Consider the following 27,748-nt stretch of genomic DNA (forward strand, 5'->3'; position numbering starts at 1 on the left):
CATTTAAGAAGCGTAAACAATCGAAAATCTTGTTTAATCATGAAAAAAGCTTCAAACTGATTCATCGATTATCAAAATAGTTGTCGATTCATTTAGTAATCAATTAGTCTTTTAGTAAATAGTAAAATAAAAATTGTGCGTTAATGAAAAACAACAATTCAAACAATCAGATGATTTAAACAAATAAACTTAAATCATTTCACCTGAATTTTACTCACTGGGCCTGTTAAAAAATTAAGGAAACCAGACGATATTCACATTTAAAGGAGATGAAAAATGCTTAAAAACAATCAAACCGATTCATCGATTATCAAAATAGTTGACGATTCTTTTAGTGATCGATTAATAATCTCTTCATGACTTCTGTGTCGCAGGGCTACAACCGTCCCCGAGCATATATCGCTGCGCAGGGTCCTCTCAAGTCCACGTTCGAGGATTTTTGGAGGATGGTGTGGGAGCAGAACACTGGAATCATTGTAATGATCACAAACCTGGTGGAGAAAGGAAGAGTAGGTTCAATTCCCTCCGTCACACACCGACTGTATTTCAGATGTGATCAAAACCTCATTCATGGAGATGTGTCGTGTCCTTCAGAGGAAATGTGACCAGTACTGGCCGATGGAGAACAGCGAGCAGTACGGGAACATCGTGGTGACGCTGAAAAGCACCAAAGTGCACGCCTGCTACACACTGCGGCGTTTCCATATCAGGAACACTAAAGTTAAAAAGGTAACTAAAAGTCAACCATATGTTTTGTTTGAGTTCAGGTTCACGTTTGCACGTGTGCTCTTTTCGAAATCCTAAGTGTGCAGGGACCGTTATGAACCGTGATGTCACTTCAGTCAGAGTTTAAAGAATGAAGGGTTGGAAATCTGAGGAAGGGACGGGTGGTAGGAGACAGTACAGTAGACCACACTACACTGAACACACTTACCTACACCTGCACAGTGATTGTAAACAAGAATAATTATGAATTTACCTGGTAAATGACTAAAAGGCAACCCTTAAAATGTTGGCACTGAAGGTGAAAGTTAGGTTCACCAGGTCAACCAATGCAAAAATTTAGTCTGGAGCCCTGTGGCCTTAAGGAAGTGGACACTATTCAGTGTTGTTAGTTTGCATGATGGGTAACGGAGTATCCCGAAATGTGTGAGTACTGTGCTACTCGGTAAACAAACTGAGCACAAGTCATTTAGTTTAGTGAATTTTTGTAAATTGTTTTATTTATTTATTTATTTTCCTTGCATACCGAGTATTAATGAGAAATCTCTGTTTTTGAAGTTAATTGGCTCATTTTGTACATTGATGATGTTGTTGCTTCGATGTTTGAACCTTAAATAGCTCTCCTGGACGCGTTTCATTTGCGAGCCGGGTTCAACTACACAACTTACAGCTGGGAGTTGGCGCGTAGTATGTTACTAATGAGCAATAAATGAGCGGCGTGTGTTATCTTCTCACCGGGGCCTCGTCTGCTTTTATGTTTCAGAGCCAGAAGGGGAATCCAAAGGGGAAGCTGAATGAACGCATTGTGGTCCAGTATCACTACACTCAGTGGCCTGACATGGGAGTACCAGAATACACCCTCCCCGTGCTCACGTTCATCAACCGCTCATCAGCAGCCGCTCACTCTGCAGACATGGGTCCCGTCCTGGTGCACTGCAGGTACATTTCATATTTCCAGGGCTAAATAAACTAGTACACCTGTGTCAGGCTCTCACATTAGCTGACCTGGTTAACAGCTCCCTCTATGGGCCCTACCATTATGCTCATATTTCTTTTCCTTTTTTTTCCCTCCCCCTTCCAGTGCAGGGGTTGGGCGCACAGGAACATACATCGTCATTGACAGCATGCTGCGACAAATCAAGGACAAAAGCACAGTCAGTGTCCTGGATTTCCTCAAACACATCCGCACACAACGCAACTACCTAGTGCAGACGGAGGTAAGAGGCGCCCAAGTCATCACACTGCATTAGGAAAAAGGTCAGGAGTAAAGACGGAGGCGGGGACGCGAGGACAGCAGTTCACTTCAGTGCTCTTGGCTCGAGTAAAGGTCACGCTGTTACAAAATTGATGACAACACCGTACAAACTGTTACATACTCACCACAGAACACATTTCTAACACGTAACGCCGCCGTCTTCTCCGCCTCCTCTCACTATTAGGTGTGTCTACAGATCCCCTGTTAGTGTGAAGTCCTATTTTTGAATAGTTACAACTTAGTTTTATAATATCGAAGTGAATAAAACACACAAGTCATGTGATATATTTATATTCTTTCCTATATCTGATTGTTTTGTTGGAGTTTAAATGAAGATGGTCCTGTGTCACTGAAGAGCATAGTTACAGACGTTTAAAGTCCATATAAATATGTAAATAAATATGTCCATAATACTTATTATTATTATTAGTAGTAGTATTTTTAACTCGACTCCATTTAGGTACTAATTACTATGCAGATAAGAGACAGTGTTTATAATCAAAAATGTTTAATATGGTGATCTTTTCTGTATTTATTCATCATAATGGTTGTTAAAATAGCACATATACTGTGTTTTACTCTCGACCCACACAGATAGTGTTTTGGGGTTTGTAATCTGGCACTGAGACAACTCATTTTATTATTCCACCCATCTGTGAAAGTCTGTCTGGAATCAGTAAATTATCAAACTCTCTGGCAAGAACAGTGCATGTCATTTTAGTTGAATGGGAAGAAAAGGACGACCTTTTAAGTTTATTTATTCCTAAATGAACTTAAGTTAATCAACTTTTAATTAAAAAAACGTTTTTTAAAAAAGATAAGAATTTCATGAAGACGCTACCACACAGCAACTGCATCAAGATCATGTTGACATTATATTTATCTTTTATTGCACTCTTTAATTTGCTTTCCATGGCAAATACTAATATATCTGATTAAATTACTCTGGTGTCATTTCCCACCACAGGAGCAATATGTTTTCATCCATGATGCTCTGACGGAGGCGATCCTGTGCAAAGAGACAGAGGTGCCTGCCTGGCAGCTGCACGGTTACGTCAACAGCATCCTCACGCCCAACTCCACAGGCTACACGCGGCTGGAGAAGCAGTTCAGGGTGAGCAAACCGTCTGGGGATGTGACTGACACGAGCCTGGACGGCCTGGACGATGGTGCAAAGACGGCACCGTCCAGGCAGTGCTGCAGTGCTGCAGTGACTTTGTTTTACACGCGACACAAAAACGAGTGACTTGTTTTCAGTGTAACGTTATCATTAAAATCAGTTAATTAAAAGTATTTGTTCAGTATTTCCTCCATGACCGGAGCACAGACTCAGTGGCACCGCCTCTCACTGCGACGAGCCGCACGGTCACATGACACGAGAAACTCTCGACGAGACGAAATAAAAAATAAAAACATTTTAAAGCAGTTATTGTGCAGTTAGACTCGCTTGTTAACTCATAGGTATCTGAATATTTCAGAATAAGCCGGCAGATACCGGCTAACGTGAACCCTGCTCCCATCAAGCTCTTTCAACACCAGCAGAGACAAAACTCATTTTGTTCCACATACTGTTATTTCCTCCTGTGCTGTTCAGGCTCTTGTTGACATAAAAGACTTAACTATTATTCCTGCTGATAAACAACATTATGTTCTTATTTGTGTTGTGTCTGGTTTTAATTTCCAGACGGCGATTTTCCTCTGATAGCAGATCCTCTGATTGTCTGTCTCTCTCTGTCTGTCTCTCTCTCTCTGTCTCCAGCTTCTGACTCAGTGCAACACGCGCTTCGTCGAGTGCTTTAGTGCCCACAAAGACTGCAACAAGGAAAAGAACCGCAACTCCTCAGTGGTTCCCTGTGAGTATCTCATCAGTTTTACCTGAGCTGTGGTTCAGGGGGAAGCGAGGTCATACTGTATCTAGTATGTATAATCCACTTCAGTCATGGACGGGATTGCAAATCTGAATTTGGAAAAAAGTTGTACGATGAAACGCCATAAAAAGTTAAAAAAAACCACTTTATTACCCTTCGCTCTGATATGAAAGACAATCAGAGTTGGAGGCGGGACATTTGCAGATGTAGTTTTTTTCACTCCGTATATTATTAAAGACAGTCCCTATTCTAAAATTAGAATCTATTTCCATAATCCTATAAGTTAATCTCTCTATGAGCCTCCCACTGACAGAGGTGCTTGTTGCTATAGCAACCGTGATGACTGGTAATGAATGTGTGCATTATCAGCCAGTGCAATAATATGATAGAGCTCTGGTTTGTGATTTAAAGTGTTGTCGTTTTTCTTTTTTTCTTCTCCTCCTCCAACTCTCTGCTCCCTGACAGCGGAGCGAGCAAGGGTTGGACTCACCACTTTGCCTGGAATGAAAGGAACAGATTACATTAACGCGTCCTACATAATGGTACAGTGTTTGCCCCTTTTTTTTATTGACGTGTCTTCTTGACCGTTCTTTTATGACGCTTTCTTTGAAAGATGTCGTTGACCGCGATTCATCAGTGTTTGACGGGCTCTGAGCGTCAGAAAACGGCCCTAACCGCTTCACCTCTGTCACCTCAGGGTTACTACAGGAGTAATGAGTTCATCGTGACCCAGCATCCCTTGCCCCACACCACCACAGACTTCTGGAGGATGATTTGGGACCATAATGCTCAAATCATTGTCATGTTGCCTGACAACCAAGGCCTGGTACGCAGCATTTAAACTTAATAACATGTTTCATTTGTTATTTAGGTCTGCTTCATTTAAAAAAAAAAAGAAAAGAAAAAAAAGACTGATGTCGCTGCTGCTGCTTCTTCTCCGCAGGCTGAGGATGAATTTGTTTACTGGCCAAGTCGTGAAGAGGCCATGAACTGCATCGCCTTCACCGTCACACTCATCAGCAAGGACAGACTGTGCCTCTCAAACGAGGAGCAGATCATCATTCATGACTTCATCTTAGAAGCCACTCAGGTATCTGCTCCCGTGTCCTGTTCTTTCATGTATATCACGGTATGTACAGTATGTGTGTTGACATTTCTGCCATGTGTGTGTGTGACAGGATGACTATGTTCTGGAAGTGAGACATTTTCAGTGCCCGAAATGGCCGAACCCTGATGCTCCGCTCAGCAGCACCTTTGAGCTCATCGGCGTCATCAAGGAGGAGGCGATGACCCGAGACGGCCCCACCATCGTGCACGATGAGTACGTCATTTACCTTTACCTTTGTAAATTGTTTGAACCCGTCGGATACTAAATGGGGGCACTTCAAACGTGGAGAGTTTTTCCGTGGCTCGGGTGTCGAGTCGTTTGGCGTTTGCCAGCACTGAGAATCTGCAGGCAGTCACCAGGATAAACAAACACACCATGTTTAAGTGTCGGGAACCAGGCAATCATAACAACTTTTTCTCTCACAGACTAATGAAAGCATCGGTTAAATGCTCCTCTTCTTCTTCACTTTAAGTCTAGACACTCAGACGTGACCTGAAGTGGCCACAGACTAAACACAGACAGCTCCGTGTGTCCTTTTGTACCAGACGCTAACATAATGCTTCATGTTCGAATAGAACAGTGATTGCTTTAACAACTGGTCTCCATCACACCTCGTCGACTCAGTATATTATGTGTGTATTCTGTATTCTGCATGTAACACTTGTTTTACATGTCATGATGTTGACAACACAATAAAAAAACGAATGTGGCTTTGACACACACACACACACACACACACACACACACACACAGAGCTTATTGTTGAATCTTGTCACGAAGGTACGGAGCAGTGTCGGCAGGAATGTTCTGCGCCCTCACCACGCTCTCCCAGCAGCTGGAGAACGAGGGCGTCGTCGACATCTATCAGGTGGCAAAGATGATCAACCTCATGAGGCCGGGAGTCTTCACTGATATAGTGAGTTTCAGTCTGAACATGTGAGAAGTGGGCGACATGTGGCACTGGATCAGATGTCGCTCACAGTCTTTGCTGCATCTGTGTGTTAATGGCCACCTCTGGGTTTGTCACACAGTTGTTTAGTGTTTGTTCTGCTGCCATCAAGTGGCCAACAGGCTCATTTTAATGTCATCCAGCAATGTTTACAGTGGGATGAATGCATTCAAGGCCACTAAAAAGCAGCAAAAATAATAATACATGGTTAAATGACTAATGACACCTAATGGCCTCAATTTAAGGATTTATTTAGAGTTGTTTTTGAGAAATTTAAATCCATCATCCAGCCTTTGTTTAGCTCTGTTCGCTGAAGCCTGTTATTTCTGTTAGACATTTAGTTCGCATTAGGTTTCTTTTTCCACATATAGTAAGTACTGTATGCTCCTCTTAATAAACCAAAACAAAATACAGGTTAGATTACATTACATTAAATATCCAATAATCTGATTGTTCAGGACTGTTTTTTATGTTGTTATTTGTTTTTTACTGGATTGAGCAAATAATTATCTAAGAATGAACCACAACATCTCAATACACAAATTACAAATAAAATATGGATTAAATCATTCAGAAATATTGTATTTCATTTGTTTGAAAGTGCACTTTTTGTTTGCTCCGACTCACTCCCTGATTTGTTCTTTGCACCGTGGTCTTTTGTTGACGTTTCTGACCGTGGGCGGGGCTTAGGAAGCTGCCTGCTGATTGGCTATTGACTTTTGGAGCGACAGCTAATAATTGTAATTATCTAACGTTGGTAATCTGACAAACCTTAGATACTTACAGTTATACGGACAGCCAATAAGCAGGCAGCTTCCTAAGCCCCGCCCATGGTCAGAATCACAAACAAAAAACCACAGCACAAAGAACAAGTGACAAAATTCCGATGTTTGCAAACCAAAAGTGTATATTTTATGGTAAAATATGGAAGTAGATTTGTGTCAATATATTTACCAGTGTTCATTATTTGGTGATTTGTCGTTGACCTGTGGTTGTTTGTGCGCAGGAGCAGTACCAGTACCTTTACAAAGCCATGCTCAGCCTGGTGAGTAACAGAGAGTGTGGCCTGAGCCCCATGCACATGGACACTAATGGAGTGATGGTGACAGCGGACGAGTCGGACCCTGCAGAGAGCATGGAGTCGCTCGTCTGAGGACAATTCCCACGGGCACTTAATTTGTAAAAAAACAAAAAAAAAAAAGATCGGAGAACTTTTCTGAGGCCTTTTTTTTGCCGGACTCTTGATTAAATGAAATAACCTTATTACTTTTTTTATACTGATAAAAGGTTTTTTGATATTTATGTTTTTGTCCTTTATTTCTCGTCTTAAATGTTATCCTGCTGAGTGTTTGCACCTGTTTTAAGTTGGCGTGAGGGAAAAAAAAAAAAAAAGCAAAGAAAAAAAAAGCAGCAGCAGCTCTGTCCGGTTTTGCACTATACTATCAGTGTTACTGCCTAAAATCCAGCGAGTTCAATTCTGGCTACATGACAAAAAACTTGGGATCTTTGGACCATAACGAGACACGAAAAGCCCCGAAGCATAAAGACTGGGACGAGTTGACGCGATCCACTTCAATAAGGTCTCACGACGAATGCATTGTCACTTTGTCACCGTCAATCAGACTAACCGCTTTGGGGCTCCACCCCCACCCCCGCCCCCGCCCCACGGAGCTCTTTGTCCCACGTGAAGAGAACTCTTTCCCTGCCTAATATTCACATATTGTCCAAATATCTCACTGCTGTCTTGTGTAATGTACTTATGGCTTATTTTGTTTAAGTTTTGTTACATCATATAATGTGAACATTTATTGCTTTTTTAGAGGGATTTATATTGTTATATTGTTTTGTAATATATATATATACATATTTATATATATATATATATATATATATATATGTATATATATGTATATATATGTATATATTTATATATATATATATATATATATATATATATCCTCAATAGCCAGCCAATGTTTGTTTGTTTTTTTCTTTTAATACTTTTTGCTAATTTGTCCACTGGTCATTGTGTAGATTCATGATTTTTGGAGATTGTGTGTCGGTGGTTGCACACGGCTCCGTCTATATAATATTTTCCTGCATTCTCAGGCTTTCATTACCTGAAACTGTCAAAAAGCTCAGTGGTTATAGCACATGTAAGCTCATGTAGGTATCTGTGTTGGACACGATGCAATGCGTGCCAAAAGAATTCACCCCCCCGCCCCCCCCACGCGGCAATGTTTCATGTTTGCAGTGGTTGTGATGAGGACGCCTTTTTAACGCTGACGCAACGGCAAAGAAAATCAAAATCAGAGTGAAAACAAAGCGTCAAAATGAACCTTTTATTATTTAAATGACTGTGAAAGCAGTGACTCCGCTTTTAAGAAGAGTAGTATCACAAGTTCCTACACTCATTGTGATTAGACTGAAGTCATGGCTTGATTTTGTCGCCTCAGGACAGTTTAGTGTAGTTCTGGGCTTTGTGTCCGTGTGAAGGAGATTAAAACAATCCTTACACTTTTTTAATCCGAGCTTTACCGGAGAATTTCCCCTTCCTTTACCTTCTCAGGTTTTGTTGATCCTGCTAAAGAGAAACATCGCCAGCAGGCGTCATGGACGTGATGATAAATACGTAAGAGTTTGGAAAAATGGTGATTAATGGCGTGTTTCCACCGGAACGAACACAGCAAAAGTCTGACACAAGAATCAAGCCGAACAATGCCGAACTGTAGATGAGTTAAAAAGACTTCACAATCCTAAAAAACGTGGGTTGATGTCCAACAATTAGCAGGGAAATGTCTAAAAATCTCCATATTTAACAGAGGAGTCTGGCGTATGCAGCGACAGCACTGCTGGAGTCTGTGCTCCGGTCATGGAGCAAGGACTGAACAAATGGAAAATAAAGTCACAGCTGTTTCATGCAGCTCTGCAGTGATGACTCCGCCCACGTTGAGCAAGTACTAATTTCTAGTGGAAAAGGATTTTACAACTACTATGTCCTAAAAAAATAGGGATTTAGGACATTCTTTTTTAACTATGTGTAGGGATATTATATCTTATTTTAGCTGGAAAATTAACGAAATAACCTGGAATTTTACATAGTTATTTTCTTTAGATCAGTGCCCCCCCCACACCCACAAATAAAAAATCCTAATTACATCCACTGCAACACGAGACTAGAACATACTGAAGTGGTTGGGACTACTTTTGTTTATAGGTAGTGTTGTTTTTATTTTGGTGGCTTGATGCTTTATTTGTAACCAAAGATGTGGTTCCACTTTGCAACATGGAAATGGGTTTTTTTTTTGTCCTGAGATCTATTTAATTATTAGAAAAAGATTGTTGAGATTTCTTTTGCACAAAATTCAGCCCCCGAGTGAAGCATGTTTCTGTTCTGTCCTCAGGAACTTCGCCTTACAGTAGATCAGCGTACACGATGCTTTCCTCGCCCCAGAATATTTAAAGTTCCGATGATTTAGAATAGTGTTTTATCCGCGCTGATATTCTCTAGTCGTCACGCTATTTTGTGGCCCGTTTTTAAACCCTGATTTATAGTAACACCCACTTCTCTGTTACAGGGGAGTTTACTAAGTCCAGTGAGAACTCTCCAACATTTGGAGAAAAGACCAGATTGTTTATCACGTATAGCTCTGCTACTCAAGTTTCCTTAGCAACATCTGACTCTGTTCTCTTTTGTACAAACGCCAGCGTCCTCTGTTTGGTATTGCTTCACTCGTTTGGAAAAAAAAGTGAGTGCTTTGTTGCTTCGAAAAAACAAACGACTGACTTGTAACTTATGTGGTAATAGACAGACATGTATTTTCATACAAATAGTTGATTTGATTAGTGGCCCTGTGACAGATTGTACTTTATTCAAATGTCAAATGTTCACAATCGTGGAAAGCCTGCCCCTGTGAGGTGTCCCAGCTGCTTTTTATTGTATATCCTCAGTGGATTTTAGCCGGGGCGGTGATGAAATCTGACTTATAACTTAAATAAATGATGAACTCATTTTGTCCATCACATTGCATTCATATAATAGTATCATAGCCGTATACGGCCCTATGATATTGTTATATTAAAGTGTTGTTTAATAGGTCCAATGTGTTATTATACATCATGTAAAAGTCTGGGGCCTTTCTGCATGGAGTTTGCATGTTCTCCACGTGTGTGCGTGGGTTTTCTCCGGGATTATGTAAATTGGACACTCGAAATTGACCAAAAGAGTGTGAGAGTTGAATGGTTGTTTGTCTCTCTATGTGTCCCTGTGATGGACACATAGAGAGACACCCCCCGGGACCCTCATGTGGAGGTTAAAGTGGTGGAAAATGGATTTTCACACAGTAAAACCACTGATTGGTGGATTTTTCCAAAGGTCGCCCTCTGCTGTCAGTACGTCGCCATACAACATAGGAGGAGTATTCGCTTGAGTCTCAGTACCAATATCCTATTATGTGAGTATACTCAACTACAATGTATAGAATTAGCAAATTACCTGTGTTACAGTTCAAATTCATTCATACACTGCAAAAAATTAAAATAGGTACTAGTGTAATTGACTTGAATTCAGTGTATTTATCTAATTTACTTATCAAGGCTGAAGATACTTAAGATAATGCCATTTTTATCTAAGTGATTTTCCCCTAATAATGGTTATGTTTTCTTGTTTTTTAGAGGCATTTTTTGCAGTGCATTCAGAACTCATATTGGACAATTACATGACAGAAGTAGAAGTCACGATGTTGCTTCTCGAGCTGGCACCAATTTGAACTTTGAGCTACGGAACAACTTAACGTATTTGAATAACTGGCTCGCATTCATGCGTGTGGCGATAAATATCACTTTTCATCACGCAACGATAATGAAAATGTGACGTTTCCCATACGGGGAGGCTGTGCTTCGCCATTTACTCTGATGAGACTCGGAGGAAGTAAGTGAGGATGACACATGACAGAGGATGCACATGTACAGTATTTTTTATTTCGAGGCCACAGCTCTTGCATATTACAACTGTTGGCGTTCATAAGGCAAAAGCAAGAATGAATCCACCAGCTAATTCACACGGAAAAACAAAAAGCATCTGGGGAGGGTGGGAACCCACGGGCATGCAGCAATGGCTCAGAATGCAATGTACAGCATTTTATATTTATATATATTTATATAATATATACAAAACAACATTGACACCCAAACAAATGCCTGACATCTCATTCTACACAATTACAGAACAAAGACAGACCAACCTTTTTTCTTTTTTCTCTTTTTTTTTTTATCAATAAAAAAAATTACTTATTTTGCTCTTTTCTCTGTAAAAGTGCAACTCAATTAAAATAGAACCTGTTTCAAGGCCTTTGAATGTTGAAATAAAAATAGAATCTCCCAAGTTATCAAAATGGAGCTATGAGAATATTGCATCTCTAGAATACCCACTTGTTGAAGTTCATGGCTCCTGTTGAACCTGCGTCTAATTAGTAACTGAGATGAAATCACATAGCATTGACACATGGTAAAAATGCAGGTCTCGACCGACTGTTGATGTTGATAACAGTGAGTTAGACGACAGTTTGTCTGGAACAGCCGTAAACAAATACAGAGGTTTTTATTTTCAGTTTGAAGCAGTTGGCATTCACTTAAAAACAGACAAGACAAAGGAAAGGGTGCACGCACACACACACACACACACACGCACGCACACGCACACACTCTTCATCACGACAGTGTAACCATTAATGAATGTAGAATACGACAAAGAAGCGCCATATAGGTTTGCATTGGACAGGGACACACCTATTAATCTCACTCAACATTTTCAAACAAATGGTTCTCCATATTGCTTAGTAACACATAGGAATGGTTTCAGAAATGAATGAAACAAAGATAGGTGCTATCTTTATCATGACACAGCTAAACTGCCAATCGTGGTTATTTTTATTTTATTTTTTTAAACATTTTTTTTTTTGATTTTGATTTTTCCGTATAAGTTACTATTTTTTTTTTATAGTTAATAGTTCCTTCATAGGCATTTTTCGAGCTGACAAAGAGGTCCTAGAGTGGCTATCTGAGTTGGTACATGCATCGGTAACCAGGCTAAAGTCAAAAGTGTTAAAGGGGGGTTCAGGGTGAGGAGTTTTGGGGGAAGGGGAAAAGGGGGGGCTGCAGTGTCAGTGCACAGGCTCTAGTCGTCCTCTTCGTCCTCCTCGTCGCTGTCCTTCATGGAGATGCCCTGCATTCCTCCCTCCCTCACTGACGCGCTGGCTTCCTCCACGGTCAGCCTGGTGCGCACGGTCTCGTACATCTTGCTGTTCAGGGTGGAGTCGAGGACGCCCTGCAGTCGAAAGTCCCTGTACTTTTTCTACAGGGAGACACGGGGACGCGTCAGGACGGTGAGGACGCAGTGACTTTGTAGTTGTTTTACCCAGAGGTGGAAAGAGTATTGAAGTACTTTACTCAAGTAAATTTACTCAAGTACTTTACTCAAGTAAATTACTGGTCTAAAAATGTACTCAAGTAAAAGTAAAAAAAAGTAGCTTGTACTTGTAAAAGTTACTTTTTTAACAAGGTTGGGATTATTTCTTGTCTCATGCAAAAAGGAATTGTTTTTTTAATTAAAGGCACACCTTTACAAATTAAAGTGCTGACAAAATAAAATATGTAAACACATTCAAAACAGGTCAAAGGTCACAAATGCTTTAACTTTCTCTCTCACTCAGGGACCTTAATTAGTGCCAGTTCACCTGTCCTCATCAGTCACCTGTCGTCCTCGTCATCATTCATTTGTCCTAATCATTCACTGCCAAAGTCTTTATTAAGATAATGCCATTTATATCTAAGTAATTTTCCCCTAATAATGGTTATGTTTTCTTGTTTTTTTAGAGGCATTTTTTGCAGTGCATTCAGAACTCGTATTGGACCATACATTACCAAGTAAAAGTAAAATTACAAACTTTAAAAACCTACACAATCACAGAAATGCGAGTAAATGTAATTCCTGATGACTTTATTAAGATAATGCCATTTATATCTAAGTAATTTTCCCCTAATAATGGTTATGTTTTCTTGTTTTTTTAGAGGCATTTTTTGCAGTGCATTCAGAACTCGTATTTACATTACCAAGTAAAAGTAAAATTACAAACTTTAAAAACCTACTCAATCACAGAAATGCGAGTAAATGTAATTCCTGACTTTCCACCTCTGGTTTTACCAAACTGCCGGGGTTCTGCTGGCCTACCTTTGTGATCCTGATCAGGATCTTGAGCTGGTAGACGTGGAGCTGCTGATCCATCCGTTCAGTGAGCCAGGTCCCCAGCAGGTTCATGGTGGCAGTGTACCATTGCTGAAACACATAAACACAACACTCTCCAGCAAGATACACAACACTCTCACACACACATCCTCAAGACATCGAGGCAACCGTTAAAGACACGCGCGGCGGACTGCGGCTAAACACGCGGGAGGAGATTGACAATAACGTCGGCGTTCAAGCACCCCCGTGTGTATGTTTCAGCACGACTTCAATAAAACCTCCGTGAAGGGTTTTACATTTCATTCCACCCGCGTGTGCAGTTAGTGAGGATTAATGACGAGTCTCAAACCCACTTCCACAACGTTCTTGCATTTCATGAGTCGGGAGTCGGGCGTCGATGCAATTAACAGGCTGAATTAAAGGAACACTTCAGCGACTTGCCTTTAGCTTTGTATTACTAGAACAGGGCTAGTGTTTTTGAAAAACTGTGCTTCCCAACCTCAGTTTCCCTTGAGTTGGGAAATATCTTTATTCTTTTCTTTGTTACGTGGCCACCGGTGACACTTGGTCCTGTTTAGCGTAACTGTTAGCAAAGATAGCGGACACTGTTTACATTCCCTGTCACAAAAAAACATAAAAGTCAGAAGTTTTCATTTTCCAAACTTTACCACCGCCAACTAAGCTAAGTTATTTTAGATACTTTATTAATCCCCTTAGGGAAATTATTCTCCGCATTTTGACCCATCCTAGAATTAGGAGCAGTGGGCTGCCACTAACCCGCCCGGGGAGCAATGGGGGTTGGGTACCCCAGCCCTTTCGACCTGGTGGGCACTTGAACCGGCGACCTTCCATTTACAAGCCAAGTTCCCTTTCCACTTGGCCACAGGCTGCGCTAAGCTAACTAAGCGCCGCAGAATGGGTTTTGGAGTTGTTGTAGGTATCTGGCCAAGGCGGCGGCCCGACACTGCTATTAGCATCGCAGTGTCAAGTCTCAGACTAAGGCTCGGACCACGTGTCACTCGTGGGCGTGTAATAAAAAAAAAAGAATGAAGATATTTCTCAACTCAGGGGAAACTGAGGTTGAAAAGCACCGTTTTTCCAAAAATACTAGCCCTATTGTAGTAATACAAAGCTACATGCAAATAGTTGGAGTATTCCTTTAAAGCAAAAATACAGGTTACTGTACAGAGTACGTGTGATATCTGAGCTTAAAGTTGAGGCTTCAAATGTATTAGCGACACATAATTAGGTATCAGCTGCTCACTGAGATACTCATGAATCAAACATGAAACCTAATGACTTATTGACGACTAATTAATGTGACGTAAAGATAAATTGGGAGCTAATTAGAACAGAACTGAGTCAAGAAAATGAAGTGAAAGGGGAGCTTGTAATTAGAGACAAACACACACACACACACACACGTTCGTTTGACATTCACACACGTCGCATTCATTCGAGTTGAAAAAAGGTCATTTTAGAGAAAGCTGTTAAAACTACAGCAACATTTTCAAAGAAAAATAATGAGCTATTGACCTGTTGTGAACCGTAATTACCCAGTGCAATACTATAAGAATGTTCTCGGAGTTAATAATTTGTAAAAAAAAGCCGCCGCTTTTTACAAATGGCGCTAATTACCGGCGTCAATTACTGAAGGCAATTACTTTGCCTTTTACTTATAATTAGTTTCAAGTCGACATTCTAGTTGGAAAATTGATCGTTTTTGACACAAGTTCATCAGGAAAAAAACAGAAAAATATAAAATGAAAATGAGTACATGGTTGGCAGGCGAGGAGCAGCGGCGGTGCTATTGTCTTGTAGCGTTGTCTCGTCCCATTACAATCTGCGACTTTGACGATACAAGAGAAGAGCAGCCGAGTCTGATAGAAACACTTGTCATACCTCCAATACCAAGGAAAAGAATTCCACTTTGAAACATGTGAGTAGGCAGGAATGCAAAGAAGGTTCTGGATTAAGGCCTGGATTAGAAGTGGGAGAGGAGTTTTGTTGTTGTTGTAGATTTAGGTTTTTATTTTGGTCAATAAAGGGTTTGAACTTGAGGCCTGGATATGCAGATGCCTGTCCACTTCACAGTCGAGTTAAGCGTGCAGAGCATGCAGACCTCGCAGAGTGGGTGCGTGGCAGAGGATGTGCTGAGGAAGACTGCTCTATGTGCAAATGAGGCAAGAAGTCTGAGGAGGAGGAGGAGGAGGAGGAGGAGGGTCATGCTAGAAGATGTACACAGGAAGATTATTTGACTCTAAAATCATGCCAACCAACATAATGTGATAAAACAACGCAACGCAACGTTGGAGATAAGTGCCACTTTTTTTTTTTTTGAAGAGAGGAGGCAGCAGGGATGGTGTTAATCAGAAAAAGGAGGAGATCAAAAGGATTGAAATAAACTATAGTGAAAGAAAGAGAGATTAAGTTCAGCCTGTGCAACATTGAGGAAACACTTTGTCACGTGCATGCACATGGGAGGATGACTGGAGATGCATGCGGATGGAGGAGAGAAACACTGACATTATTTCACTTAAAACGCTCAAACTGAAGCATCCACAGCTGGCGGGGATTTCTAATTCACGAGGATTTCACTCAGAGAACACAGGTAAAGGAAGATACTGACACACACACACACACACACACACACACACACACCTCAAAGACAAAAGCAGACCCACTTCACATGAGCGTCAACCGCTCGCTCCCAAGACGACAACGAAAAGACAAAGTATCTATGTGGGCAGAAGGCTCGTGCTTCTACAGCCAACATCAACGTCTGTGCCTGTGTCTGTGTGTCGATCACAGCGTCACAACACCTGGTATGTACGTACTCTTTCTGAATGACATGAAGCACACACATCACGGCATTATGTGTTGTTAAAAATCACATATGGGGAGACACATTATTGTCAATGTATCCCGTGAGGATTATGTTTTTGTAAGACAGTGCTCTCTTCACCCTCTCACACACTGGTTCCCAACCTTCCTATTTATTCACTGGTTTCTGCAGCAGCTGTTTATGCGATACTAGAATGTAAAGTTAAGATTTGAACCATAACTGCCATAACTACCATAAGCAGGTGGAAGTCACTTCTTTTTTCCTTTTTTTGGGATTGCACTGTCTCTGTTTTTTTTTTCTGTTCTTTGAAAAAGACAAATACAGAAGTCTGATTATGTGCGGTATGATGGGGATGTTGCTTCAAACATTATTTTAGCCCTAAGAGTACACAGATTTGGTTGTCGCGATTAATTACAGGCCTATTTATGTGCACAGATACAACAAAAAAAACTCTCAGATCTGCAACTATTGTGAACTATAAATTAAAGGCGAGAGGTGTCAAATGTGGCCCCACCTCTTCCTTACAAACACAGTGAGTGTAGCTGAGTGAGGTCGTAATATTTATATACTGTATAATAGTTAATAATAAGACATTCGGTTATAACTGTCACATTATTACATTTCATATTACACGTCATAAACGTGTTTATATTGTGAAGTATCAAAAGAAGCAACTTAACTATCAAACATTTTGTGTTTTAAGACTTTTTTCCTCGAGACCCCGCCCCTTCTTTGGGGTTTTGTACTGACTGGTGGAATAAATTATTACATTATTACATATTAAAGTGACATTTTTTCTGTAATAATCAAAAGTGAACGTAAAATGAAAGTGCTCCTCCTCCTCAAACAGGAAGAAAGGTTCTTCCATTTCCTGTAAATCATTTCACCCCCTGGTGGTGGTGTGTTTGTCTGCAGGTTGGGAACCACTGCTCTGACAGACCGAGGGTATGTGACATGTCGGCCCCCCGAGTTTGACACGTCATTATGTCCCTCGGGTCCATCCAGCGGCGGTGCATCGTTTTCACCGCTGGTAGAAAAACTGCACGGGTTCTCCCCGCATGGACTGGACCGCAAAGGGCTGAGTGTCAATGCTTTAGGGCGACTGACATGTGTTCTGCGGAAAGTGTCCGATCAGCATACGGCACAGGGGCGAGCGACCGCTGACACACCATCACTGCGGATAGTTCTGTGATTTCCAGAGAGCACTGCTTTCGATAATCCTGGTTTTTGAGGGTGCTTTTATGGACTCTTTGTAAATAAAAGTTTCCTTTTTTTTTTAACACACAAAGGCCCAAAAGCACTGTGGCTATGCACACCATTATGTGGAGGGCAGCGGCTAAAGTTTAGAGAGAAGAGAGACAGGAAGAAAGAGGGAGGGAGGGGGAGAGGATCAGAAAATAGCCTCTTCTGCCAGGCTGAAATACATTTCCTGGTCTCAAAATGGGACTTATCCCTCTCTGCCCTGTTGTTTTGCCACATTTTGGAAGGCCCCTCCCTTCTTGTAAGGAGGAGATGGCATCTTACTTACATCAAATAACCTTTCTATATACACCTCCTCATTGACCTTATCACGAAGCATATCCTGAGAGTGGCGGACAAAGGTCACGTAGCCGTCAGCCACGTCCATGCCAGGTTTCTGCACCACAAGGAAAGGAAACACAGACACACTTATTCACGTCGCTGTGTACGTTGTTCATTTTTCAAAGTTTGCATTTTTGTCCCTCACCCCACCCTTTGTGTCTTGGGGTAATGGAAAACTACAATTATGTATATATATAGGGGGTGTACACTTACAAATATAGTTATTTTATCTTCATTTCCCCTTAAATAAACACACACAAACCCATGAGCAAACAGGGGAGTAGGGTGTTATTAGACTTACAGGTACATCCACATATTTTGAGGCAGCTTTCACCTGAAATCACAACAAAAAGGATAAATTCTGTTATTTGACACATTTGCTACTGAGCGTTTGGTGATAAATCAATGTGAATCTATGGACTCATTTAGTATCTTAAGTATTTTACTGGCACATTAGTAGCCCATGAATCTCACTTTGGGACTGAAGGGAAAAATAAGCTTCATCTCACCGTGAAGGAGAGGAACGAGGAGAAGAGAGTGCCTTCATCATATCTGGAAATCTTCGCCAACACGCCTTCCAGAATGGCAACAAACTGAGGGGAAGTAAAACAAACCATCCACTCATTGATGCAATCATGACTTGTAATGAGTTATTATTCTGTTATAGTCGTGTCTGCTCTACAGGTTTACCTTTGCGACCAGGAGCTGGATCATGTCCTTCACGCTCTCCTCTATCAGCTCGTCTATTTGGGAGTGGAACTGTTTCTGCGACAACAACAAGGCGTCGTTTTAAACTCGGGCTTTAACGTCGGTGGATATGAAATGAATAAACTGACAACGTTAACGCGCCCTCACTGTTCCGGATGCAGGTTTTACCTCTTGGCCCATCTCCATAGCGCACAATTTGGCTGATTGGTCCTTGGCATCTACCATCACGTTGAACATAGTGCATAAGGATGGAGAAATGCGGAAATCTGTGGACTTGCTGCTCTTTGTCAGCTTGGATTCAAACGCCATCCTGGTGCTGCAATGCAAGGGAAATGTGAATATTTCTGTTTCGATCAGTCATTCGTGTGCGCACACACACACACACACACACACCGCTTGACGCAGTTCTCGATCATGTTGCTCGACATGAGCTGGATGCGACTCTCGAGGTGTTTGGCAAACTCCTCCTCGGGCCAGTGCAGGTCCCTGATGAAAGTCTGGAGGGCGTCCAGCTTCCAGAAGAGATCCTCCGATGTCCCGGAGCCGTTGCTGCCATGGACGCAGACACAAACGCAGGTGAGAAGACAGAACATCACACAGCTGGAGAGAGAGGTCGGGGGTCAGAAGGAAGGGAGGGGGAGGGTGCGTGATTGAGGGGGATATTGTGGCAGGTGCAAAGGAGGATGCTGTTCCTCTACACCTAAACACACTTCCGTTTTCCTCCCACCATATACTGACAGGTCCGTTGAGACGTTTGTCTCTGGACGCTCAGTGTATGGGTGAACGGGAGCAGACAGGGTGTACTTAAACAAACCAATAACCATGCTGCAGAGTATGATTATTGACTAGGATGTGAAGTGGCCACATGCAGGTCAAGTCACTGCAGAGACAGCAGCTAATCACACTATGTCAAGACAGGGATGGGAATGGAGAAGTGAGGGAGGGCGTGCAAAGGAGTTGTCCCGTTTACGCTTTCCAACGAAATACAGATTTCCAAATAGATTCACAGGCCCTCTCTCGGTGTCCATGTCCCCAGGGCTGGTGGGGCCCCTGGGAGAATTACCAGACCATGCAGACCTTTGTGTGCATCCTGACTACATCTGATTGGGAAAGTGCAGGAGGGAGGGTGATAAAAAGAAGAGGAATGTAAGAGACCGGGCCTCTCCAGGTTATCATCTTCACCTCAGCGTACTCTCCACTCTCCACTCCCCCAGTCAGACTGCGATCAGGTGATCAAGGTCACAAATGAACCTACAGACATGTAGACTCTACATTCTGCAGCAAAAATGGTTTTGGGAGATACGTCTTTTCAGATCATGCCTTGCAAGTTGGAGCATACTGATCTGCACAGTAAATCCCAGATATAGCCTTATAGGAGCAATAACAATAAATAATAAAGTGGTTTTGTTTGGACCTGTATCTCCACACCTCAGCTCAAGAGCATGCATGCTAGGACAAATGAGAGTGTCTCAGCCTCTCATTTTAAAAAGAAAAGAAAAGAAAAGCAGAACCCCATCTACTCTAACACCTCTCAGAGTGCCCTTGGCATGAACATGAACTTTATGATCGTTAATATTTAGTTTCTGGACCGATTCACCAAAGAAATGTGTTGCTGTTTAATATTTTGTCGTGTCCATAATCATAATCTACATCTGAGCGGCATCTTCATACCAAGGCAGCCTCTGTTAGTTCAATGGATTCTACGGGTAAACTCGTTGAATACACACTCAGAGTCATATATAGCAGCCATCCATGACGGGGTAGAAAAGCTAGGCATTTGTGGAAGGTTAACTGATAGTCCTGCTACTGGCACTGGCAGATTTGGTACTTTGGGAATTTGGAGGTTGACATTTGGTAGATTCACATTGGGCAGATTACTTGTTAAACTCCTGCAGAAAAAGACAGACAAAAAGAAAAAACAGTGGAGTGGGAGCTGCAGAGAAGCCATGTAAAACACAACCATGTCATAAAAGGAACGGAAAATCTTAAATTAGTCGAAGACAGAAATGGAAACAAGTGCTTCATCAAAGACACACACAATCTAAGAAAACACCTTCAGTAAAACAGACGTACAAAGATATACAGCATTAAATGATACTAAAATAATAGGTTAACAAAGGAAGACCAAGATAAAACAAATTAATGGCGTCGTCTCTCACGTTAATAAATTGCATATTGAGAATCTGTGCAAAAATCAAAAGTGTGGAAGCCACGACAGACAAAATGACGGCAAAACAAAAACTGACACCTTTAGTTTCTAGCGACACGTTGTGAAGGTTAGTTCACCAAAAACAAACACAACAGACACATCAGATGTTGCCCTGACCCCAACACACATGAATTGGTGAAAAGGCTATTTCGAGAATACGTAAATTCTAATTCTTTAATTTCTTATTTTGCTTCTTCTTTGAAAGAGAAGCCGTGAGATCGTTACAGATCTGCTGTCACTGGTTTTCCAGCCTCATCTAAATATAAAAGACTTTTGCGTCTTCACCCGTCTTACAGCCTGGCTACGGAAGCAGAGGCTCCTTACTTTACAGGCTCCCAGGACTCTCGCTCAAAGCCCTTGTGAATTGACTGTGCGATGGAGGACTCCATCAGATCCACATATCTAACCACCAGAGGGGCATACAGATCCTGCAGGTGTTTGTGGAACTTTCCATTGCACAGGTGATCTGCGGGGGGACAAAGAAGAAGAAGAAGAAGAAGAAGAAGAAGATGAGAAACGCCAGAAGTTGCTAGAATATAAAAGTTGGACGAGTGATGGCGCTCACAGTCTGTCCGGAGGAAGTCGTTGAGTAGCTGGAAGAGAGGAAAACTGTCCCAGCTCTCGGGTGATTGGATCTCCAGAGCGGCGTCCATGTCGATGGCATAGAGGGCCAAGAAGTTTTCTGCGTGCTCCACCATGAGGTCCGTCCACCACGCAAACGCCTAGAGACACAGCGGGAGGGAAGAGGACGCAGGTGAACAAGACCTCCTGTGAGGAGACGAGGAGGCACGAGGAGGAAGTAGAAAGAGGAACTAGTGTGCACAGCTGGAGTTGGTTGGATTTAAAGGAATATCCCAGTGGTTCAATAATGTGGGGAATGGGCATATACTGTGTTTGCTTCCTTACTGAGAGTGTTGATGCCAACATTACTGTAATAAACATTATATTTGACCTCTGCTGACTTGAGTATTATATTATCATAGTGATACTGACTCTCCAGATCCAACTCTCTGCAAGAAAGAAAAAAAAAATAACCCACAAGTCAAACTATTCCATCATTTATGGTGTTTTTCCACTACATGGTACCACCTCGGCTCGCCTCACCTCGGCTCGACTCAGTTTGGTCGGTTTTCCATCGCAATATAGAACCTCCCCAACGTGGGCGGGGTCATCACAGCAAGGCTGCAGGAAACTGCCGTGACTTTGTTTCATACGACACACAGTGACTTGTGAAGCTGTTGTTTTCCGTGTAACTGAATCATTAGAACGAGTGAATTAAAAAAGACTCCTGTCTGTACTGAAATACAGCGGCAGGGTTTGTGCTGTGGCTAAATACACCGGACCTCTGTGGTAAATGATGAGATTTTAGACATTTCCTTTGCTAAATGTTGGAGATGAACCCACGTTTCCAGGATTGTGAAGTAACTGATCTACAGTTCGGCATTGTTCGCTTTGATTCTCTTCCTGTGACGACACTCTGAGCAGGAACTAAAAACAAAAGTACCGGGTACTATCGCTAACGGAAAAGCAAAATAACCGCGCCGCGCCGTTGCCGAGGCGGGTCGAGTCGTGCTAGTGGAAACACGCCATAACGCGTAAGATGATGTGTTGACCAATGTTAGGAAATATTAACGACTATTCATGTGATTCCTTTCAGTCACGGAAAGTAAAAGGACTTTACTACAGTTTAATGTGTGTGCGTGTTTCCCGTCACATACTCTGACCTTGAATGCACAGCTTGGAGTGATTAGGACTTGAAGGAGGGATTCATTATAAATCCACTTCATTCAGGAGAGGAGGAGAATCAACACACAGTGGGGTCGCATGTTCATGCCCTGGTTGAATCCATCAGTTTAAGGGGGGGTGAAAAAAAAAGTGCCTTTCTCATGCAAACGCGGGGCTCCCTGCATGCTACAGTACGAGATCAGAGCATTTCCAAACCCATTGTGACTCATGCACATCTTGGACTGTATGGGCACACCAAAGACTGCAGCACACAGCATCTCTTGTGTTGGAGTGCATCTGTTCCAATTAGTTAAGTGAGTCTCCGAGGTTCATGTGGCCATTTTCCAGCACCGTCAGGACTTTCTCGCCCCTTTGACAGCAGAAATACAGTCGTGCTGCTTTGCTGGCAGTCTTGGCTTGGCTTAGTTTGCTTCACATTCAATCTAACAAGTTGCAAAGTTGGGTAAATGAAACTTAAATCTTATAGTATTATTATGCAGCATGCTTTTTCCTTTTAACAGTTTTTTTTTTTTGTTTGTTTTGGTCAGTTATTTTCCCTCATCCGGCTTCACCACCACATAAACAACCTGACTTACCTGTCTACTTACCTTGCCCACTCCCAAATTAAATAAATAAATAAATAAATAAAATACATAAAAAAAAAGAAGCTCTAGTTTTAGACAAAACAGGCAGCAAACAAAAAGTGTCTCCGTCACATTCAAGGAGAGGGAGACACTAATGGACGGGGTTAAGATGAGGAACGACCGTCAGAGTCTGACAGGTGAGGGAGGGAAAAGCTCAAAGGTCACCAGGCGTTTGGCCTCCAACCTTTGATCGTGGCTACATTCAAGAGCCCTAAAGGAGCTCTCTCACGGACAGACTATAGTCAGGAGACCAATCCTGGGGGTAAGGAAGTGTGTGTGGGGGCGGAGGAGACGTGGCATTTCCTACTGGACATGCATGTAGCATTATGGAAACGTTTCTCATTCAACTTGACCACATACCTCTTTTCCCTGCTTGGACAGTCACCAATCATATGACAGTGAGAACACAGGAAGATGTACAAAACAATAATGTACTTGTTTTAGGCATTTTATTCAGAGGGTTCTCGTAGGAACTAACAGTTAGACAGCAGAGGGGGGATGGAAGAGGAGGAGAAGCCGGGGGGAAGTAATGCTTGGAAAAGTGCGGACTGTGAAATTAATCGTTGGATGGAGGGAGAAACACATGTTTATGGTGGATCAAACTTCAAAGGTTCAAATGGAGCATACTTTGGGGGGGATTTTACTGGTTCAGCATGCTTGGAGAGGAGAAGGAAACCTCTATATGGCCCGATGAACATGCTTTATGGTCACACGTATGTTGTGCAAGCTACAGCGCCTTTTCATTCTTTTTTTAAAAAAAAAATATTTCTTCACCTCTATGTCAAATAAGCCCACCCATTACATTACAGCCTTACTCAGGGGTTCATTCTCTGCCTATAAAGGTGCCTGTTGCCATAGTGGCGCACATGCCAAACAGAGGGGGGTCGTGATGGGGGACTGAAAAGGAAAAGGAAATAAAAATACTGTACCGATTGATCTCCAGAACTTGTGACTGCCGCCTGTCAAGCATATTCAGAGAGATACAATAAATCTGCTTTATCTGCATGTTCTGAGATCACAGTGGATCACCTTGAGATCTACACACCAAACATGTGCAGCATGCGTTCCATCAGCTCAGTTTAAAGAAGCAAAGGAAGGTGTTTTATTAGTAAGTCATTACAGTATCATGAGGCTGCAGTGCATAACCTTTGGTGATTTTTGTTGTTGGACAGAAACAATGTAAAGGTTGTTTTTTTTTTTATCTTAAAATGGCCTTTGTTAAGCAAAACTATCAGACCTGACTGAGGGAGCAAACAGGGCCGTTTATACAATTCACTTTTTCGTGCTGTTTACGATAACATAACGTTGCCTCGACATTCAAACAAATCACTTCACGTTATTGAGAAACACATAGATAATTGTGTCGAGTTGATGTGCTTAATCAGCGCTTCTGACAATGTTTTGAACAGACATTTAAAAGTTATGCAATACAAATAGATGAATGCTACCTGTTCTTTATATGTATAGATCTACATTAGTCATTAGATAATTTTTTTCTATTTATTTATTATTTTATTATTATTATTCTATTGTGTGATTTGTATTCCCTTTGTACTGTGTGTCTTGTTCTTTTTTACTTTTTGTATGGACCTTGAGTCTGAAAATAAAGCTTATCTATCTTATCTATCTATCTATACTTTTATTTTTACTTTATATATTTCGGTTTAAGAGAAGCAATCGTCCAATAATTCACACACACACACAAAAAAAAAAATCCCAGCACAGGGGTGTCAAACGTACAGCCCGCAGGCCAGAAGCGGCCCACCAGAGGGTCCAATCCGGCCGGCAGGATGAATTTGTGAAAATTTCACATTGTGAGTAGAATCTAATCATAATGTCAAATGCATTTTTGGATATTGCTATTTTTTATATATATATATATATAAAACATATATATATATATATATATATATATGTTATATATATATATATATATATATATATATATATATATATATATATATATATATATATGTTATATATATATATATATATATATATATATATATATATATAACATATATATATATATATATATATATATATATATATACATATATAACATATATATATATATATATATATAACATTAATTAAGAAATGTTGGGTTGTTCATAATTAGCTTCAGTAAGTCCTCGTTGTAGGTTGTTTGTAGGTTATTATACTATTATTTTCCTGCTCCGACCCATGATCTAAAATGGGTTTGACACCCCTGGTTTGCCACAAGCTTTCTCTCCGACTGTATATTGATCAAGTGGGATCATGAATGCAGGAAGTGTAACTGTTGACTTTTGTTACCGTTGACTTTTACATTTAACACGAGTGAAACATTAAATGAGCGCTCTTGGCTTGTAAGAGGAAACGGAAGACAACATCAGAAGCAAACTGAGGCTTCAGTAACACAAACTGACCCGTTTCACTGTTTTGTGTTGCGTTTACACTCGACTACCTTCATATTGACATTTCCCAGCGGCCGATTGAACGTCGCACTGCACTATAAATTGTGATCAGAGGGAAGAACTTGTGCACGTTATATGATTTTCTCTTTCATTTACAACCTCTGTCTCAAACGTGGTGCTCTGATTCCACGTTGCCACGCTCTGTCGAGCAGCAAGTGCAGCTCTCCTGAATTAAATTCTTTTTTTTTTTTTAGATGAAAGCAGCTTTATTTATAGTAGACCGATCATAATACGATATGACTCCCTGTTGTGGGGCGGAGTGAGATAAGAGTGAGTATAGAGGGGAGAGTGTTTTGAGGAGGAGACGAGGAGAGGGTTCTCACTCACCTCCGCATGGTGTTCCTGGTTCTGCTGGAGGACCTCTATGACTAACTCCGCCAGGCGAATTGTTTCCTCCAGCTTTTTGGCAGGTGTGACTAAGCGGCCTACGTTCTCTGAGACAAAAGGATGAGGGCGAGGGATGAGTGGTTAGTCAAGCACAGAGAAGGATTCCAGGGGGATTGTTTTTATGACTATTCAGAAGAATGCTCCTGTCTATATAGATGTGACCATTTAATTAACGTGCAAACACAACCCTTACACTGTAACGTTAACATACCATATAAACCCCCCCCTCCCCCTAAATAAGTCAAGTGTGCTGTCATTTCTATATGCATTTAAGGCTGCATGACATAAAGCAACAGGACAAATGTGACTGTAGGTAACAGTGGCATTGAGATGGAAGGGTAATGCTGCATCAGAGACATGCAGAAAGTCAAGTGCTACTCAATAAGCCATCTGTTTTAGGAGCATGCAGAAAAAGAAAAGAAACACTCACTGAACTCACACTGTAAAAAATAATCCATCACGTCGGTTTCAAGTTTTCCATCAAATACAGATATATTTTTTTTAATCATTTTTAAAAGAGACTTAAGCAGATTCAGCTAAAATCACAAAACATTTGTGTCTGATTTTGATGATTCCTTAAAAAAAAGTTGTTAAAAGCAGATGACTCATGTACCGACATGAATATGTTTTACAGTGTGATGGTGTTATATTGGTTTTGTTGCACTAAAGTTAAGCTTTCTGTTTTACTCTTGAATCACTCGCTTGTACCTTTCGCTGACAGAATGATCTGATAAGACAGTTAAATGTCATGAAATGGGAATAATTGTGCACGACTGTGTGAAATGACGTGTGTATAATTTGTACATGGAATCGGATGGCTACACAGATTTGAAATTAAAAGCACATAGATACATAACTTTACATATAACAATTGCAGTCTTAATTAACTGGCGATCTTCTCTTTTTTTTCTGTTTACTGTACTCAATGTTATTCGTATTCCTGGGATATTTATACTCGAAGACGACTCTAGTTTCTATCTTTGGATCCTGCCTGAGATTAAAGAAACTCTCGTCTGCCACTTAAGGTTACGCCTTCGTGTAAAGTGTAAAGTTTATATCATGAGGGGAAATCTGAGATATCTAAAGAGGTGAGGTCATCTTCTTCGGGGACATTTAATCGACACTAATGGATGGATCGCATGGATTAGTGTTACGGGTAACTATATATTCTCTGGTTGTAATGCTCTGATTGGGTCGGCTCTGGGAGCGGATTGGAAATATCAGGGTTTGGTGTCAAAGCCACAGCTCGGCGCAGCCTCACAGATGCCATTAAGGTAGTAATAATAATAATACTAATAAACTTTAGTATTTCATACAAGGATTGCAGCTCCACAGTAAAAGCACAACAATAAAACACAACACAGGGTGGAATGAAAAGGAAAAGTCTAGAGTCAAAGAGTCAAAACGCCTTGTTTTAACTTAGAAATAAAAGAAAAGATGCAAATAAAACAGCAAAATACAACACAGGGTGGAATAAAATAGGAAAGGGTTAGAGTCAAGGGGTTAAAAATGCAAATAAAACACAACACACGGTGGAATTAAAAAAAAAAACGAGCTAGTTGAAGGCTAGAGTAAAAAAAGACAAGTTTTAAGTCTTCTTTTAAAAATATCTAGTGAGCTGCTTCCCTGATATCTGAGGGCAAATATGTTCCAAACTTTGGGGATCCCCAATTTTCTTTTCGATAAACCAGCAGCGGACGATCGCAGTGTTATTTGCGGTACATAACTAACAAGGGGAATTGGCAATGTGGTCCTAGCCTATGAAGTGCTTTGTATACAGGGAGGAGGAGGAGCTTAAAGTCAGCTCTAAATGTTACAGGGAGACTGGACTCATCATGCTCTCTCTTCCTGGTCCTGGTTAATAAACAGCAGAGCAGCAGCCGTTGTGAAGATAATAAATACGTCCAGAAATGTGTTCAAACAAAAGATGCAAACGTCCAATGTGTCAATGTGACGACGTTATAATATAATATATATAAAATATAAAAGGGCCAGTTCACCACAATAACAAGGGGGGGAAAAAAAAAACACAAACAAGATAAAC

At 41.2% G+C, this 27,748-nt stretch overlaps 2 protein-coding genes across 23 annotated transcripts in view; one reads left to right on the forward strand and one right to left on the reverse strand.

Annotated features, from left to right (window-relative positions):
- Positions 1–374: 374 nt before the first annotated feature.
- LOC122764866 (receptor-type tyrosine-protein phosphatase gamma-like) lies at positions 375–7,201 on the forward strand (the record flags this gene model as incomplete). The annotated part of the gene is made up of 12 exons (XM_044018826.1): positions 375–509; positions 595–729; positions 1,487–1,662; positions 1,805–1,940; positions 2,946–3,092; positions 3,738–3,831; positions 4,312–4,388; positions 4,544–4,672; positions 4,790–4,936; positions 5,025–5,167; positions 5,735–5,870; positions 6,910–7,201. Coding segments are annotated over 12 exons (1,602 nt in total), but the record flags the coding sequence as incomplete, so codon positions are not given.
- A 3,660-nt stretch (positions 7,202–10,861) lies between these two features.
- The window catches only part of cadpsb (Ca2+-dependent activator protein for secretion b), a 56,799-nt gene continuing 39,912 nt past the window's right edge, over positions 10,862–27,748 (reverse strand). For 4 of the 22 annotated variants that reach the window (XM_044018849.1, XM_044018841.1, XM_044018844.1 and 1 more), the window contains 11 exons: positions 25,645–25,751; positions 21,055–21,211; positions 20,814–20,955; positions 18,674–18,829; positions 18,449–18,596; positions 18,263–18,337; positions 18,082–18,165; positions 17,874–17,906; positions 17,520–17,627; positions 13,132–13,236; positions 10,862–12,255 (listed from right to left, as the gene is read on the reverse strand). In XM_044018849.1, coding sequence (XP_043874784.1) covers positions 12,079–12,255; positions 13,132–13,236; positions 17,520–17,627; positions 17,874–17,906; positions 18,082–18,165; positions 18,263–18,337; positions 18,449–18,596; positions 18,674–18,829; positions 20,814–20,955; positions 21,055–21,211; positions 25,645–25,751 — 1,292 coding nt within the window. In that variant the 3' untranslated portion in view covers positions 10,862–12,078. Of the gene's footprint in view, positions 12,256–13,131; positions 13,237–17,519; positions 17,628–17,873; positions 17,907–18,081; positions 18,166–18,262; positions 18,338–18,427; positions 18,597–18,673; positions 18,830–20,007; positions 20,170–20,813; positions 20,956–21,054; positions 21,212–23,218; positions 23,231–23,787; positions 23,818–25,644; positions 25,752–27,748 lie in introns of all 22 variants that reach the window. The other 18 variants (XM_044018829.1, XM_044018834.1, XM_044018827.1 and 15 more) reach the window with 10 other exon arrangements.

The sequence above is a fragment of the Solea senegalensis genome, unplaced genomic scaffold (assembly GCF_019176455.1).
Source record: "Solea senegalensis isolate Sse05_10M unplaced genomic scaffold, IFAPA_SoseM_1 scf7180000017731, whole genome shotgun sequence".
Taxonomy (NCBI): Eukaryota; Metazoa; Chordata; class Actinopteri; order Pleuronectiformes; family Soleidae; genus Solea; species Solea senegalensis.